The sequence below is a fragment of the Gastrolobium bilobum genome, unplaced genomic scaffold, assembly GCF_033153095.1.
Source record: "Gastrolobium bilobum isolate Gb01-03AN ecotype WA unplaced genomic scaffold, APGP_CSIRO_Gbil_v1 utg2122, whole genome shotgun sequence".
In the NCBI taxonomy this organism is placed as follows: domain Eukaryota; kingdom Viridiplantae; phylum Streptophyta; class Magnoliopsida; order Fabales; family Fabaceae; genus Gastrolobium; species Gastrolobium bilobum.
This window is the reverse complement of record NW_026897715.1, coordinates 774,637-790,700: the sequence shown is the minus strand read 5'-3', so window position 1 is coordinate 790,700 and position 16,064 is coordinate 774,637. Positions and strand designations below refer to the sequence as shown.

The window sequence follows — 16,064 nt, the reverse complement described above, 5'->3', positions numbered from 1 at the left end:
ATAACTTAATCCGGCCTAAGAGGGAGAGATTAGGCCTGATAAGAAGTTAGTGGATTAAAATAATTGACCGGTGCAATTCTCAAAAATTAATCTATCATTTTAATATTAATATATTAAAATTAATTTATTAAAATAAAAATTAATTTTTCAATATATTAAATTTTAAAATATGGAAATTTTTTTTTTGTAAAAATTAATTTATTTTTTGGACACACTAATCAATAAATTTTTATAAAATTAATCATATGATATTTTTTTGAAGAATTATATCAATTCTTTATTAAAATATATTTTTATTAAAAAATATTTATTTTTATCCTATATAGTATTATAAAGTGCATTACTAATTACTAGATAATATTATCTTATACAATATATTATTTTATACAATACCATGTCAAATACCGGATAGTATTAAAATTTAATCAGATCTTATACAATCAGACCTTATACTATCAGGTCTTATAGTATTAGGCCTTATCCTATACTATATACCAAACATGCCCTAAGTGTTAGTGCACGTGACATATTTAGGGATTAATAATTAATTAATTAAATATATTGGAGTTAAATTATAATTAAATAAAAGAAAATGCACTTGAATCAATTAATGACACTTGGATCATGTGGGCTTTCTATTCAATTAATGACACTTGCATCAAAAAAATTGCTTTCTCTCTATTCTATACAACCTTTTCAGAAAATGTAAGTTTTTTATTGGTTTGGCCCATTGAATTTTTTGTACACTGAGTGCACATTAAATATTTCCGTATTTTACTTTATAGGGGTGTTCGTGGTCTAGATTGAATCGATTTTGAAAGTAAAAATCATCCGATCCAATTCTTTCGGTTTAATCATATAATCATTCATTCAGTTTGGATTTTTTTTCAAACCCGATCCAATCCAATTTTACTCGGTTTGGATTGGATCGGTTTTCGATTTTTTGAAAAGTTTAAAATATGTATGATGATTATTGTGCAAATAACATGTTATTTGTATGTATCGGCTTTTGTAAAGTTCGTATGATGATTATTATTCAATCTAGAAGCATTGCACAACAAAAAGTTAAATTATCATCTTTTACTTCCAACAAAAAAATTATAATATGGTTGCCTGAGATACGAAGTAACCCAAATTTTCATCGTATAGAGGAGTTGTTGTACAACAATAACCCATGTAATCAAAATATGTTATGTATCTTACCCAAAAAAAAGAGAGCATAACATAGATCAAGCACAACCCGCTTTCTCCAACATGATGGGTTAATGAGCCTTGTATTTAGAATTTTGCTATATGATTTTTGGGCTATGATTGAGGAAAGGCCCAAGTAGGTAGATGGTAAGGTTGGGGAATCATTGGATTGGTTTGGATTGGATCAATTTTCACCAACCCATCTAAAAATCGATCCAATCCAATTAAATTTTGCGATTTTTTTTTTGTTTTCGATTTTTCGATTTTCAGTTATTTCGGTTTTCGGTTCGGTCACCGCGGTTTGGATCGGTTGATGAACATCCCTACTACCTTGGCTATCATATGTTGGAAAAAAAATTGCTGATTCGTTTGTAAACAAAAGTTAAAACTCCTGGGATAAAGGAATCTTATCTGGCAAAAAGAAAAATTAAATATTGCAAATTAAATAAGAAATTACAAAAATATAACAATTTGGAATCAATTTACGAATTTATAGTAACAAGTCATGCCAAAATGGGGCGCAACTAGTTGGGCACATAAGGGTGCTTGGTTGCTCTCTATTTGGGCGCTACTCACCCGATGATGACACGTTACACAAAAAAATCAATAGTTTGACCATAAAATTTTAGAAGACCATAATTTCTGACTCAGGTGTATTTTTTTTTATTCCATGTAACTTTTTGAGAGCTGTGTATGAACAAATCCCCGCGGTCAAAAAAATTTCCCAAAAAATACTTCTTTATGTCCAGTTTGACATATTTTATATTTGTTAATGATGTTATTTAAATTTATACTTTTCAACACTAACAAATAATTCTATGGAAATTTTCCAATGCGATAGATCTAAAGAAATTATATGGAATAAAAAAATACTTGATTTGGACTCTCGAACCAAAAGTTGTGGCCTTTCGAAGTTTTATAATAAATTTGAGTTCATGTAATCAATAATATCATCTAGTCAACGCTCAAACATGGAGGCTTTTTTACCCTTTTACCCTTTATTAATTAATTAATAATCATTTTTTTCCTGATTCAAAACTATCCACCAATTTGCCCCTCTTTAATCGATTAACATGAATATTTAATCGATTAAATAGTTGACTTGAGATTTAATCGATTAAATCTCCCTATTTAATCGATTAAAAAATTATATTGACTTGAAATCCTTTGTTACCTGTTGGGAGATTTAATCGATTAAATCTTGAGTCAATTATTTTTGCCTGTTTTGACCATTTAAGCGATTAAATATTCATGTTAATCGATTAAAGAGGGACAGATTGGTGGATAATTTTGAATCAGGGACAAAATGGTTATTAATTAATTAATAAGGGGCAAAAGGGTGAAAAAGCCCAAACATGGACCTATTAATTTTTGTTTTAAAAAGGGGTTAACGAGTCAAAAATCCAAATAAAATTTTGGGAGATAAAATGCTTTTGGGGTGCCACTATTGTTGCAAATTTGAAAAAAAAAAATTGGAATTTTTTTTTACCAAATTCTCTTCAATGAGATGTCATTGTGTAGATCTCAAAAAGTTATGTAGAATAATTTTTTTTTTACCTGATTTGGACACCATAGTCAAAAGTTATAGTATTCCAAAATTTTACGATCAAACTATTGATTTTTTTTTTTTTTTTGTATAAAAACTATTGATTTTTTTGTGTCCCATGTAAACATCGAATGAGTCGTGCCTAGATTGGGCGCGACTAAGCACCCTAATGCGTCCAATTTGGGCACGACTAGTTGCGCCTAATTTGAATGCAACTGGTTGCTTTAGATTTGTAAATTAGTTTCAAATTGTTATGTTTTTGTAATTTTGTTATTTAAATAATAATATTTTAATTTCCTTTCCAGTATAAATTATCTATGGATGGGATAGGGGTATCATATTTCTTATCTGTTAGTCAAAGCCTGCAACATTAGCCTGAGAATTAGAACTAAGTATAGTATATGGAGGTGGCAAAGTGAGCGGTTCGGTCGGCCCCAACCAGTTAAAAAATGAATCAACTTATCCTGTCCCGCTTTTGAAAGTGGGCTGAAAAACTCAGCCCGTCGCACTCCTCTCTTGCATCCAATACATAACTCATTCTATAAATTACGAAAATCAAATACTAGACAATCAAATTTTCAATAAAATTAAAATAAGAAATGCAATAGTAAGATGAATCACCTATTAAAAAAAAAGGAGTCTATTATGTAGCAGCAACCTATGAATTATTGTGATGAGAATGTAATCTATGCCGCAAACAAAGATAAGATAGGGAAATCGAACAACTTTTGGTGACCATTCTTTGAATATTAAATTACACAAATGACTTGTTTACCAAATAAAAAAATTACACAAATGGCTCTAGATATCAACAAACAAAACCATTCTTGTTTTCTATCTCATCCAAAATGTACCTCATCGTAGAAGAGACAAAGAACAACAGAACACACAGAAGTCCTCTAAACCAAGTAAACTTGGGGGCAGTGCAGCAAAAGCAATCTGGCCAAACCCTACAATAGCAGCCATCTAATTAAAAACCATAGGCAAAAAAGTTTGCAAGCCTATCCAATTCTTTACAACAAAAATATTTGAACAACTTAGAATATAAATAACTTAAATGATTAAGACGGACACCATAAAACGAAGCATGTGACGGTTCAAAATGCTTCCAAATTAGAATGTAAAAGTCATCTAAATGAATCTCTAGTTTTGCTATTAATTAGAGATACAAGTCTCAGCCAAGAACAAAATGTGCTTCTCATGGTTTCCACCATCAAGTTTGGAACCAATAAGAAGATCACACCTCTAACAACAGACTACATCAACTGCTTGACTATGGTAATACGTGTATCTTGATCTCAGGTTTCGGACAGAAGCTACAAGATCATGAGTACAAAGCCTTACAAACCTCCAAAGTTAAGTAAACCTCGCTTTTAATTTCTTTAATCAACATGAAAATGGCAAGGGCAACTACACAATCAAAAGGAAAGGGTTTCCATCCTGCCTGATGAAAAGTACCATGAAAACTTCTGTAAGTTTTTGCTTTTAGCTGGAAGAAATTGGGGCATAGAAATTTTCTGGCAGAAACTAGATTAATTTTCTCAAGATGAAGTACCAAAATTATACACTAAAAGTGATGGAAAAAAGTCTGGAATAATAACCTTCTTATAACATTTGAAAAAAATTGAGACAAGAATAAAATGAAAATATCATCTGAATTCAGTCATATCACTACTTTTCTCCTGTTGACTTGAAAGTATAAAAATTTGTGTGAATTGGACCCATTAATTAGAAAAGCTCACAACGTAAATCCCTTGAAATTGGATTTTAGCATTCAGATGAACAGAAGAAAACTCAAAAAATTTCCGATGTAGAAAAGATCTAGCAGGGAACCAAAGAGAATTCAACTTCTAGAACTTTAATAATTATGATACAAACAACTGGCAGAGAAAGATAGAATACTATTTATGTATACTTATTGCGGAAATCCATTGATGTCGTCAACATAACCAAAATGAATGATAAAAATGTCCAGTGTCTTAACAACTGAAATAGAAACAAACATTTGCCAGACCAATCTATTATCCAACCCATTCGTCCAGCTTTGTAAAGCAAAAAAGACCTCCAAATTTTGCTTCCTAAGTTCTCTAAACTATTCCAAATGTGCAGACTCAAGTATGGGAGGCATTGCCAAAGATCATCGAACATATGTAATATAAAAGAATCAGATTATGCTTTTTAAAATCCAACTGGAGACGAGAAGAGCGTTTAAGTTGCTATGTTGAAAAAACAATTCTATAGGTGACAATCGCCATTAAAACCTCTCACAGGATGAAAGAAAAAAGTAGTGTACATGAGGAAACCAATCAAATATGAGGAAACCAATCAAATAGTCCTAACAGCTAGAAAGAGAATATGAAAATAGCAGGGTTCAAAATTTTTCAGTATTATTATGTACACCACTCCTCTGGTTGAGGAAAAGCAGACGTTCCGGAATGTCAAAGAATCCAGTTTTCATCAAACTCTTCCACGCCAGCAGTAGCCGTTGATCAAGCAACCCTCTGTTATCTACAAACCCTTTCATTTTCCAATGCATACTAAAAGCTTCAATCTGTAATCATTGAATGACAGCAAGTGCATTCTCTACAACTTCTTCCACCGCATTGCTCTAAATGAATACAAACGCAAATGACGATAGGGCATTCTCAGTACTCCCTACATACATGTTCCGGAGTTGTTCTCACCTCTAAGCTCAACCATTTTTATTGAACATCCAAACATTGCCCAAAAATGTGTCATGAGCTATATTGTTGTAACTTCATTATTTTGCATATGTACTTCAAATTTTAAAATAAGGGCAGAACAGAACTAACTAAATTTGAGACAAATCCCATCGACCAAAACAAGGACAAAAAATCCACAGTATGTTGAGAAAGAAACTCAACGCAAAGAATCTCCAACAGTACTAATCCAAGTGGGGATTGCATTCTTTGGAATAGAAAGAATTGTTTTCTATCAAAGTTCTCAACATGGCATTAGTAAAATTTGGATCATTCGGGTCACTGATAGGAGATCCATTAGGGGATTCCAACACTTTGGGACGCGAGAAACAAAACTTGCACCCAATTCCAGTTCGAGTACCAACACTTTCAGTCATCTTACCTGAACCTGTGATACTTGCATTCCCAGAAGATGAAGACGATGATGATGATGATGATGGAAGAAGAGTCCTTTTGCTTCTGATTCTGCGGATTTGCCTCTTGGCTTTTGTGAATTGATGCAGTACCACCTGCTTCGCCTTCCCAATACCCATTCTTCTGCTCTGCTTCTTTCCAATTGCAGCATCGTCATCACCATCGTCATCGTTATCGTCATCGCCGTCACTGCCTCCTTCTCTGTAACCACGACGATCAACATTTGAGATCTCCTCATCATCAGAACCAGACATCAAATCAAAGCGCGTATTTTGTTTCTCACCAACAAGAATAGCGATATTGAAGATGAACCTTTTAACTTCTATTAAAGGGAAATTAGGTCACGGAAATTAGGATTTTCATTTTTTTTTTTTTTCAATTTGAACAATTGAGAGAGATAACGTGAAGTTGGGTCGGGTGTGGTCGTAATCGCAAACCTCGCCACAGTGGTTGGCATTGCCCGAAACAAATTCAATTGGGAGTGGAAACTAAACTAAACTGTAACATAACAAAACCAAACACAATACTTTAAAATTCATCGTTATATATGTGCCTTCCTCGTTTCAAACTCTACCTTTTACGGTACTCCACTCCACACATTGTTGAGTCCACGTGTTTAGATCCTTAGGTGGCAGCTTCTGCTTTACTTTCTCTCTTTTTTTTTGTTTCGTACTTGTTAATGATATCTGTCTTACACGTAACTAATAATTAATTTTGGGACCAATCATTTAATGAGTGAATGTGAGGTATTTTTTTTTTAATATTATTCACATGTTTATCATTTATTCGATTCCAACATGGATGGTAAAATTTTCCCTTATCCCTGTCACTATTGTAATTTTATATGGATACATTAAAAAATAAAATAAAAAATCTTTCCTCTTTCTAATGAGATCACATGTTTGTACTTTGTTGTGTATATAGGAGAAGTATAACGTGAGATTCTTTAACCTATAAATATATCAATCAAAACATAACATGTCATGTAGGAAGATATTGAACATGTATAATCAAAAGGTTTTATGAGTATCATGTTTATATAACATAAAATATAGGCTTCAATGTTTCTAAAGTTATTTATGTTCGCTCTCAAAACGACGTAGTTTTGAATTGAAAGATTAAAAAATTATAATGAAAAAGACTATAATAACCTTAAAATAAATTATAATTACAAAAATACCTTGATTTATGCCTCAAAACGACGTCGTTTTGGACTCACTGTAGATAAGTTATCTATATTGAATGTAGAAAAAGCGAACCCTAAAATATATCATATCATAGATACAAATAATCAGTGGATCCCATTAGAAAAAAATAAAATAAAATGAATCCCATATCTTTTTGGAGAAGGATATTATGACAACCAAGTTATGTTACTACCAAGTGACTACCAATCAATATCACCGTTAGATCGATTATGTTGATCCAACGGTTATATTTATTTCCATCTTTGTATGGTCATGATTTTTCAAATTTAATAATTTATATTTATTTTTACCTTTGTATGGTTATGATTTCTCATATTTAATGCTTTCACTTTAAATATGGGGAATCATGACCATACAAAGATGGAAATAAATATAACCGTTGGATCAACATAATCGATCTAACAGTGAGATTGATTGGTAGTCACTTGGTAGTAACACAACTTGGTTGTCACAATATCCTTCCCCATCTTTTTGAATCAATAGAAAAAAAATCTAATGTCATATAACATGATACTCATAAAACCCATAAATAAAGTAAGATTAAATTAATTTGTCGTGGACACTTACAAAAGACAAAATGGGCCATTTCATTTTGAATATACTAGAAGAATATTTCATGACAATAAATTATGGGTTTTATTAGTGTTATGTAACATGATGTAAGTGTTGTTTCCAACATCAAAAGGGAGAGAGAAAGTGGAATGATGAAAGAGAAAGAAAAACATGTGGACCACACATCTTTAATGTGTGTGTAGAAAAGTGAAGTTATATTATGTTAAATGATAAACATAAAACCCATAAATTATTTGAACGGAGGTCTGGCCAAAAGTTTTCTGATTAAGAGGGTTGGAGGATATTGACATGTAATAAGAGTGATCATAGCCATGCATCTAATAATAATAATAATAATAAGAGTGATTATTGCCGTTTCATATCAATTAATAGACAAAGAAAAAAGGTGAGCCAAAAGTTGCAGATGCTTCTGCGTTCGGCAAGCGGCAGCAACCTTCCGTCTTTATATTATAATCTTGTAGAAAGGGAAGTGAAAAAGCAAGATAATTTAGTAGGAAAATTTTGGATAACATTATTAGTTGTCCACTTAATTTTTTTATTAGAATATTATGCGAAAAAGCTATCTTCTTGCACTACTGCAATTATTTATTTTAATAATTTATTTCTTAAATACTTATTACTGTTAATTTATTTCATTTATCTACTTTCGGTACAACTATACAAGATTGCAACATTAGTCTAACAAATTTACCTAATGAAAAACTGATGAAAAAACCATATAAAAAATCAAAAACTTAATTATTTAATTTATTTAACAAATACATTGGTTTATGGGCATTAACAACACTTTACAAGATCGCAATTCACATGATAGAAAATATGGTGGAAAATTTTTGTAGGCTTATTGGTACAATTAATGCATTTGTATTCTTTTAAGGAAGTATAGAGCTGCGGCTCTGACATATGATCCTTAAACACCGGTAAGTACACATGTAACGCACAAGCTAAATACTAATATACTAAGCTATTAAAATTATGTTTCAAAAATTAATTGCTCTTTACTTTTTTTGGTACAACAAAAATTAACTAGTCTAATAATCTATCCATATTTAGTTATTCTTCCGGCTCGGGTGTGATTCCATCCCAAAAAAAATGAGTATTGAAAGAATTATCAACATTATCAGCACTCAATTCGAACAGCACCACTCTCAGACTTGATGAACTTGGGCTTCCTAACAACTTGTTCCAAGCATTGGATGACGTCTCCAATCTGAAAATCATAACAATTACTGATTACTAATCCACACTCATTTCCCTTCTTGACAGTATCCACATCCTGCTTCTCCCTCTTAAGAGATGCACAAAGTCCTTCAAACACAACTTCCCCACTCCTAAGAAGCCTCATGGTTCCTGAACTGCTCAGAAAACCATCAACAACCCGACAACCAGCTATCTTAACATCAGGTCCCTTGGACTTGCTACCTTTGACTTCAAAGATATTCAGCACTTCTGCCTGTCCAGCTACCTTGGTCTCAGAAGTCCCAGGGGCCTTCTCTATTATCAATTTGCCTATGTCCTCCAAGAGGTGGTAAATTACGCTGTGCCTAATTACCTACAACCAAACCACACGGATATCAAAGGAAAATCTTAGTTTTCTTGTCACAGAATCTTAACTACAATCAAAATATAGTTGATAAGAGCATAAGCTTATAAGTTAATACCTTTATACTGGCACGAGTGGCTGCCTGGTTCAGAGAAGTAGGTGGACTCTTGACATTGAATCCTACAATGCATGCACCACAAGCCTGTGCTAAGTCCACATCAGATTGAGAAATAGGCCCGACGCCAACATGGACAACATTCACAAAAACCTAGCAATAATATTACAGGATATTTAGCAACAAATAGTAAATTTCGGTAAAGAAACACTGTAAAATTAAATGTTCATGATAACTAGTATGTCAGGTGTCACAGGGCTGGCTCAGACATGTATGCCATCTTAGTAATCATTACAAGCAAACCATTCCCAAAATGTCCAAGATATATAGCGAATGATCAACTGGAATTTTTTTTTATTTATACTGATTACACAAGTAAACAACTTTTCAAATGTCATTTTCATCAAGCCATCGTTATAAATCTTTATTAAAATGATTGCACCATGGCATCAATAACTATTATATCAAATAATAGTAGATGTCTTGTTGTAAAGAAACCATTTTGCCCAAAAGCTTAATCTATTAGATGCATGCCAATGAATGGTTTTGATTTATATCTCCGGTACCACTGTTCACTCGAAAGCACCTCCAGTTTGAAACATGGACATTTGGACAAAGCCCAAATCCAGATTACCTTGTGATAAATTTAAACTATTAGGATTTAGAAGAAAGAAAACAGCAAGAATTGAACACATAATCACTTTATTAAAAAGGCTCCGATACCTAACGGGTAAAAGGTTCAGATCTTAGATTCAGGGCCATAAATGGCTTTTAATTATATATCTCTTAACACTTGTATTCTTTTTTACTGATAACTGACATACTGATTCCCAATTGATACAAAATCTGGTGATAAGGCTTTCCTCACCCTCACTTTGTGTGTGGGGGAGCATGCATGTGTATGCAAAAACAAAAGTTTATCATATTGCTATAATTGCCACATACCTGAGAACTATTTAAAGTTCTCAATGCATCTGTGACAGCTTGAACAGTTCCCTGAACATCTGCTTTTACTATTACTGGCATTTCAACCCACTGCGGAACCTCCTCAGAATCATCTGAAGTAGTTGGCTTGTCCTGGATCATCTTACTCCTAAGCCTGTCCTCCTCAGATTTCTTTTTCCTACCAGAACTAAGCATTCTAGCTCGCTCCTCGGACTGAACAACGATAACGTCATCACCAGCCATCGGTAGCCCTCGAAGCCCTTCAATCTCAACAGGCATTGCAGGTGTTGCTCGCTGAGTTAACCTCCCTGCCATATCTTTAATAGCTCTTATTCTTCCCCACTGTGAGCCTACAACCACATGCTGGCCACAAACTAGAGTCCCTGCCTTCACTATAGTAGTTACCAATGGACCCCGTCCTTTGTCAAGTCTTGCTTCCACCACATATGCTTGAGCAGGCCCATCAAATCGTGCTTTCAGATCCATCATATCAGCCTGAAGGAGTAAAGCTTCCTCTAGGTTATCCATTCCAGTTTTTGCAGTTGCTGAGACTTCAACAACCTGAACATCCCCACCCATCTCCTCCAGCACCAAACCCTCTGAAGCAAGCTGCAGTTTTACTCTTTCAGGATTTGCACCTGGTTTATCACATTTATTAATTGCAACTACCATTGGTACATTAGCTGCCTTTGCATGGGACATGGCTTCCAGTGTTTGAGGCATCATGCCATCATCAGCAGCAACAACTAGCACTACTATATCTGTGACTGCTGCGCCTCTTGCCCGCATTGCACTAAATGCAGCATGACCAGGAGTGTCAAGAAATGTGATTGCAGCTCCTGTAGGCATGACCACCACAAAAGCACCTAGATGCTGAGTTATGCCACCAGCCTCCTTGGCTGCCACTGATGTTTGACGCAAAGCATCAAGAAGAGAAGTTTTACCATGATCAACATGACCCATCACTGTTACAACTGCAGGACGTGGTAAAATTTCTGCACCTTCAGCTGAATGTAGCCTCTTGACATTGACACCAACCTCCTGCAGCAGCAATGAACTAATTAAGTGAAGAAAATATCAACAAACAGGAAAAAAAAATGCATCATGTAGCAAATTCAGAGAAAAAATAAGAGGGGAGTGAAGCTTTTGAGGCAATGACCCATAATGAAGGCAAACAAATTAAAACTTGTGAGGATACCTAACTATAATGCTTAAATGATAGTTTTAAAATAAAATAAATAAATATCCAAATCTACCTACCAATACTTTAGGCCTCGTCTTATCCATTACTTTTTTCACTTTATTTTTGTATTCATACTGTATTCTTTAAACAGAAGAGGGGGAGGGGGTGCACAAGACGGCCTAATGCCAACTAATTTCAGGAAAAACACTTAATCAAGCTCCATGATCTCTATCAGATCCATCAATACTTCACAACAAGGAAAGCTTTAGACTTCATCTCAAACAAATAAAAAGGTTATAAGCTAACCACAAATCCAATACACTGCATCTGAAGAATAAGTAAAATATGAACTATTTAATTTGTTCCTAACAAGTTGTCGTTTGCAAATGGAAAGGACTGACAAATAAGTATTGGGATCAACTGAAGGTACTAGCTTGTAATATTCACTGGTTTAACATCATCTGTGACTAAGGAGGAAGAAATACCATTGCAGCAAGCTCTGCAATATCCATGCCCAGAGGCTCAAACTCTGATTCAATCTTTTCACCAACATTTGTGAGGATATCCTGCAAAGAAGATATTGATTTTCCAGTACGCTTTGCCAGTTCAACAAGGGTCATGCCTTCAAATATTTCTACTGTTTTGTCAGGATTAGATTTGATAGCTTGGACATTACGAGGGACATATGGAGCTTCAACAGGTGGTTGGCTTCTGTCCCTTCTCACATACTTTTCCTTCCTTTGGGTCTTCAAACCAAATTCATCAACACTTGCCCAGACTTGAGAGCTAGAATGGAAGCACCTACCAACGTAAACAAAACTGATTACCTCTTACCTCTATACGTTTTCTTTTTCAGTTAAGTAACTTTTTATTTTATATATAAGTCAAGTACTAAATCTTCATGCAGTTGTAATTTTCAACTAATGCCACTTCTTTCTTCCAAGTACAATCAAATAAATTTTAGCTTTAGCATTTTCACCTACAGCTGAAAGATGCTGAATACAAAGGAGGATTATTCATACTAGGATTATTAGCTTATTACTAAACCCATCCCAATCTTTCAAAGCCCAAATAACCTTAAGGTCTAGACCTCATTTAAAAGTCAACTGCTAGTCATGTCCCTATAGAAATCACTGTAAAATACAAACAAAATGATGAAATTAAGAACATAGAAAACAGCGATAAAGAATTTGCTCCAGCATCCCCTAGGCAGCTAGACTAAGGTTAACAACCCCAGGTTGACTATATGCTTGAGTGTGAAAAGATTAAGACAACGTCAATTGAGTGTTGCAGTGCTCCCATGAAGTTTTACAGAAATAATTCATGAACTTAACATCCCAATCAGACACAATAGAAGACATTTAACCATGCAAGCACACATTTTTTTTTATTTATGACCATGATTTCATCGATCAGTTTTCATTCAGAAATAAACTAAAATACATATATGTAAGCAAAAGTGATTTATTGTATGCTCATGCAATTAATTAATTTCTTGCTCATTAAAGCATATATATCTTGAGTTGAAATCAAAAAAATTCCTACATCCAGTTCACCCCCACTTTTCTTGCGTGTGGTTAGTCAAACCATCGAACTTCACTGTATAACCTTCTGAAGCTACACTTAAAAACTCAAACACGAAAAGAAGATTTTTTCCATAACAAGGGGAAGTCCATTTACTTTTATTAAGCTTTGGTACTTGATCCTTAAGCTTTCTTAACTGTTCACTTTAGTCCTTTTGTTAGATTCTTGATCACTCACTCTCTAATGGAAATGCTCATGTGCAAGACAACTGCTTTTTGAACCCTAAGGTGCACCAACAATGAAAAAAGTTGAGACAAACAATATTTATGGACCTTCAAAACAATGGGTTTGTTTTGGATTAAGTGGCTTTGGCCTTGGGGTTTGATTTGGGGGTTTTGGTGGCTGAAGTCTATGTTGTTCCAGTGCTAACTCGGTGAGGATTTGAGGTTAGCTTAAGGATTGAGTTGCACCTTTTTAAAGTTTAAGGACCAAAGTGTACAATCAAAGATCAATAAAGTAAAGCCACTAGGATTGGTCTAGTGGTGAAGGGTTTAAGTAAGTTGTATTAGATTATGTGTTCAATTCTCACTTGTATCCAAAAAAAAAAGATCAATAAAGTACACTTACCCATCTCTATTAAATCTCACAGACATCACAATTTATGAAATTCTTTATTGTTGTTGCAACACCTATATACAATGGTACCACATCAGAATAAGCCCATCCTATCACCAATGCAGTACTACCTATCAATTTAGGCTTCTTAAATATGCTCTCAATCCTAGTGGTTCATTTTGAAATTTGAATATTATCTTACCGTATTCCACATTCTTTAGTCCCACTGCAAAAACCAGCCATTCCAAGAGATGACTGGCTGATGAAATCTGCATCATGTAGTTTAAAGATTTTGTAAGTAAATAACATACAACTGCAGGAAATACAATATTAAATGCATAAAGCATATCAATTACCTGGCATGCATCTTGCTGATGCATAAATAGATTGTGCCACAAAGATAGGTGTAAAGCTTGACCCTGCCACATGCCTAACTGGCATTGTAGTCAAAGCTCTAGTGAAATTCATATATATTCTCTGCATCCAGATAATAAAAAGGACATTATCAGTAACTGAATGAGCTATATGACAAAATAATTTTTACAGGAAACCAGCAAGCTGGATAATTATCATATCGATACAATTTTTAATTACAAGAACATATGCTTGTAAAGGTCAACTCACCTTCTTTCCTAGCTTCCACCACGCCATTTATAAGCATATAATTCTGCAAAATTAGGCCAAATGCAAATTATTTACAAAATGAGAAACGGGGAAAGTAATGGAAGTAGTCAACAACTCATTAATGGTTGATTTACTTATATGTCAGCGATAACCACAAAATTCACTCCAATATTTCAGATTGTATTAGTGGAAGATATCTCTTGGTCCCTCAAGTTCCAGCCCACAAAGGAGTTATGATGATGACCAGAGAAGAGCCAATTATAATAAAATATAAATACAAAAGAGGATCAAAAGCCACCACGATGTTCCACCAATCATACAATTTTAATGGATGGATATCTAATGCACCCATGCCTTCATTACCTATCATATTATTTTTCAGCTTTTTAATTTTTGTTATGAAAATAAAAGATATAAAATGTAAGTAATGCAAATGACACAAGAGCAGGGCATGGAACTCGTTAACTTAAACAGAGAAAAAAGAAAGGAAGAAAGGAAAATACGGCAAAACCAGTGCTATTTCATTGACTAAATACTCCGATTTCGGAATTGGAAGCAACGCAATATGATGGTGCCACAGATCAAAAAAGAAGGGGAAGAAAACCAGAAATTCAAGCATAGAGTGCATCACTAAGATGAGTTTGAAACTAGAACAGTAACAATGCATTGTTCCACATCCACATCGTAAGGCTAGAAGATTCTAGAACAACATAACATAAAAGCAGCAATGAAATCTCGTATTGCTAAGTTTCGATAGAGAGAGAGGGAAACCTGTGAGAAACACGATTTCTGTGGTTTACCGAAGAAAGGATTGTTTCTTGAGCTGAGAAACGACGACGGCAAGGGAAGGGGTCATTACCACCACCATAGCCATAGCCACTCTTTCGCTACGACATACAAACTCGAAATTCATTAGCTTATGTTGCTTGAATCAAAACACTTGTCGGCCCATATTGATGTACGATAAAGGCTCAACTAACTTGTTCCTCATGGAAGCCTCATATAGTGTCTCAGACTTACAGTGAAAAAGGCCCAACTAACTCGTCTCGATCTGTTTTAGTAAAACGACTTACGAAATTTTTTTTTTTTTTTAAATGTTAGATTTAGTCAATTATTTTTGGGAAAAATATTTCTTCTTTTAAAGGATATAATTTTATATCATCTTAGATTTTAACCGTTGATTTATTCGGTTAAATTTATTAATTAATTAATAAGTCGTAATAAATTTAATATAAATCCTAATCATTGATTGACGGAAATCAACGATTAGGATCTAAAATGATACAAAATTATATTCTTTAAAACGACAAATATTTTTTCCATTATTTCTACACTTTTTAGGTTATATTTACAAAAATTTTATTTATAAACTACATTATATTTTACCGGTAAAATACTATTGAATAAAGTCTTACCGGTAAGACATAGTATAGTTTGTAAATAAAAAAGAAAATTAAAATTATCAATATAACCATCCTCTTTTTTTAATATTATTCTATTTCGATATATAATTTGGTTATTGAACATTCATAATAACATTGTTTTTTTTTTTTGGTGAAATCATAATAACATTGTTGTTAGCATCTTAAGTTACTTTTTTTTATCGGGTAAAAACAAAACAAAACAAAATGATTAAGTGTGTGCGACTAAAGAGAATAAAGTATTTTTTAGATTCTTGACAAATATCACAGGGTTTAATTTAATCCTTTAGAAAAAAAAAAGTCGACTCATTGTCCCCATAAAATTTAAAATAGATCCATGTTAGTTTTTTTGATGTACTAACATGAGTCTTCTTTGAATTTCAGATGGATCACGATTTCGACTAACTGGGTTTTTTTTTTTTTAATTTTAGAGAGACACACA

General features: G+C 33.5%; 2 protein-coding genes across 2 annotated transcripts; both read right to left on the bottom strand.

Moving 5' to 3' along the window:
- Positions 1-3,483: 3,483 nt before the first annotated feature.
- LOC133309522 (uncharacterized) lies at positions 3,484-6,364 on the bottom strand. Its single transcript, XM_061510307.1, has 2 exons — positions 5,840-6,364; positions 3,484-3,687 (listed from the first exon to the last, which is right to left on the bottom strand). Exons 1-2 carry the CDS (start codon positions 6,123-6,125, stop codon positions 3,593-3,595), a joined length of 381 nt encoding a protein of 126 aa, XP_061366291.1. The 5' UTR covers positions 6,126-6,364; the 3' UTR covers positions 3,484-3,592.
- Positions 6,365-8,482: 2,118 nt separating this feature from the next.
- LOC133309450 (uncharacterized) lies at positions 8,483-15,111 on the bottom strand. The gene is made up of 8 exons (XM_061510228.1): positions 14,973-15,111; positions 14,202-14,244; positions 13,934-14,054; positions 13,780-13,846; positions 11,924-12,239; positions 10,256-11,296; positions 9,314-9,463; positions 8,483-9,204 (listed from the first exon to the last, which is right to left on the bottom strand). The coding sequence occupies exons 2-8, from the start codon at positions 14,226-14,228 to the stop codon at positions 8,773-8,775; spliced, it is 2,154 nt and encodes a 717-aa protein (XP_061366212.1). The 5' UTR covers positions 14,229-14,244; positions 14,973-15,111; the 3' UTR covers positions 8,483-8,772.
- Positions 15,112-16,064: the final 953 nt, after the last annotated feature.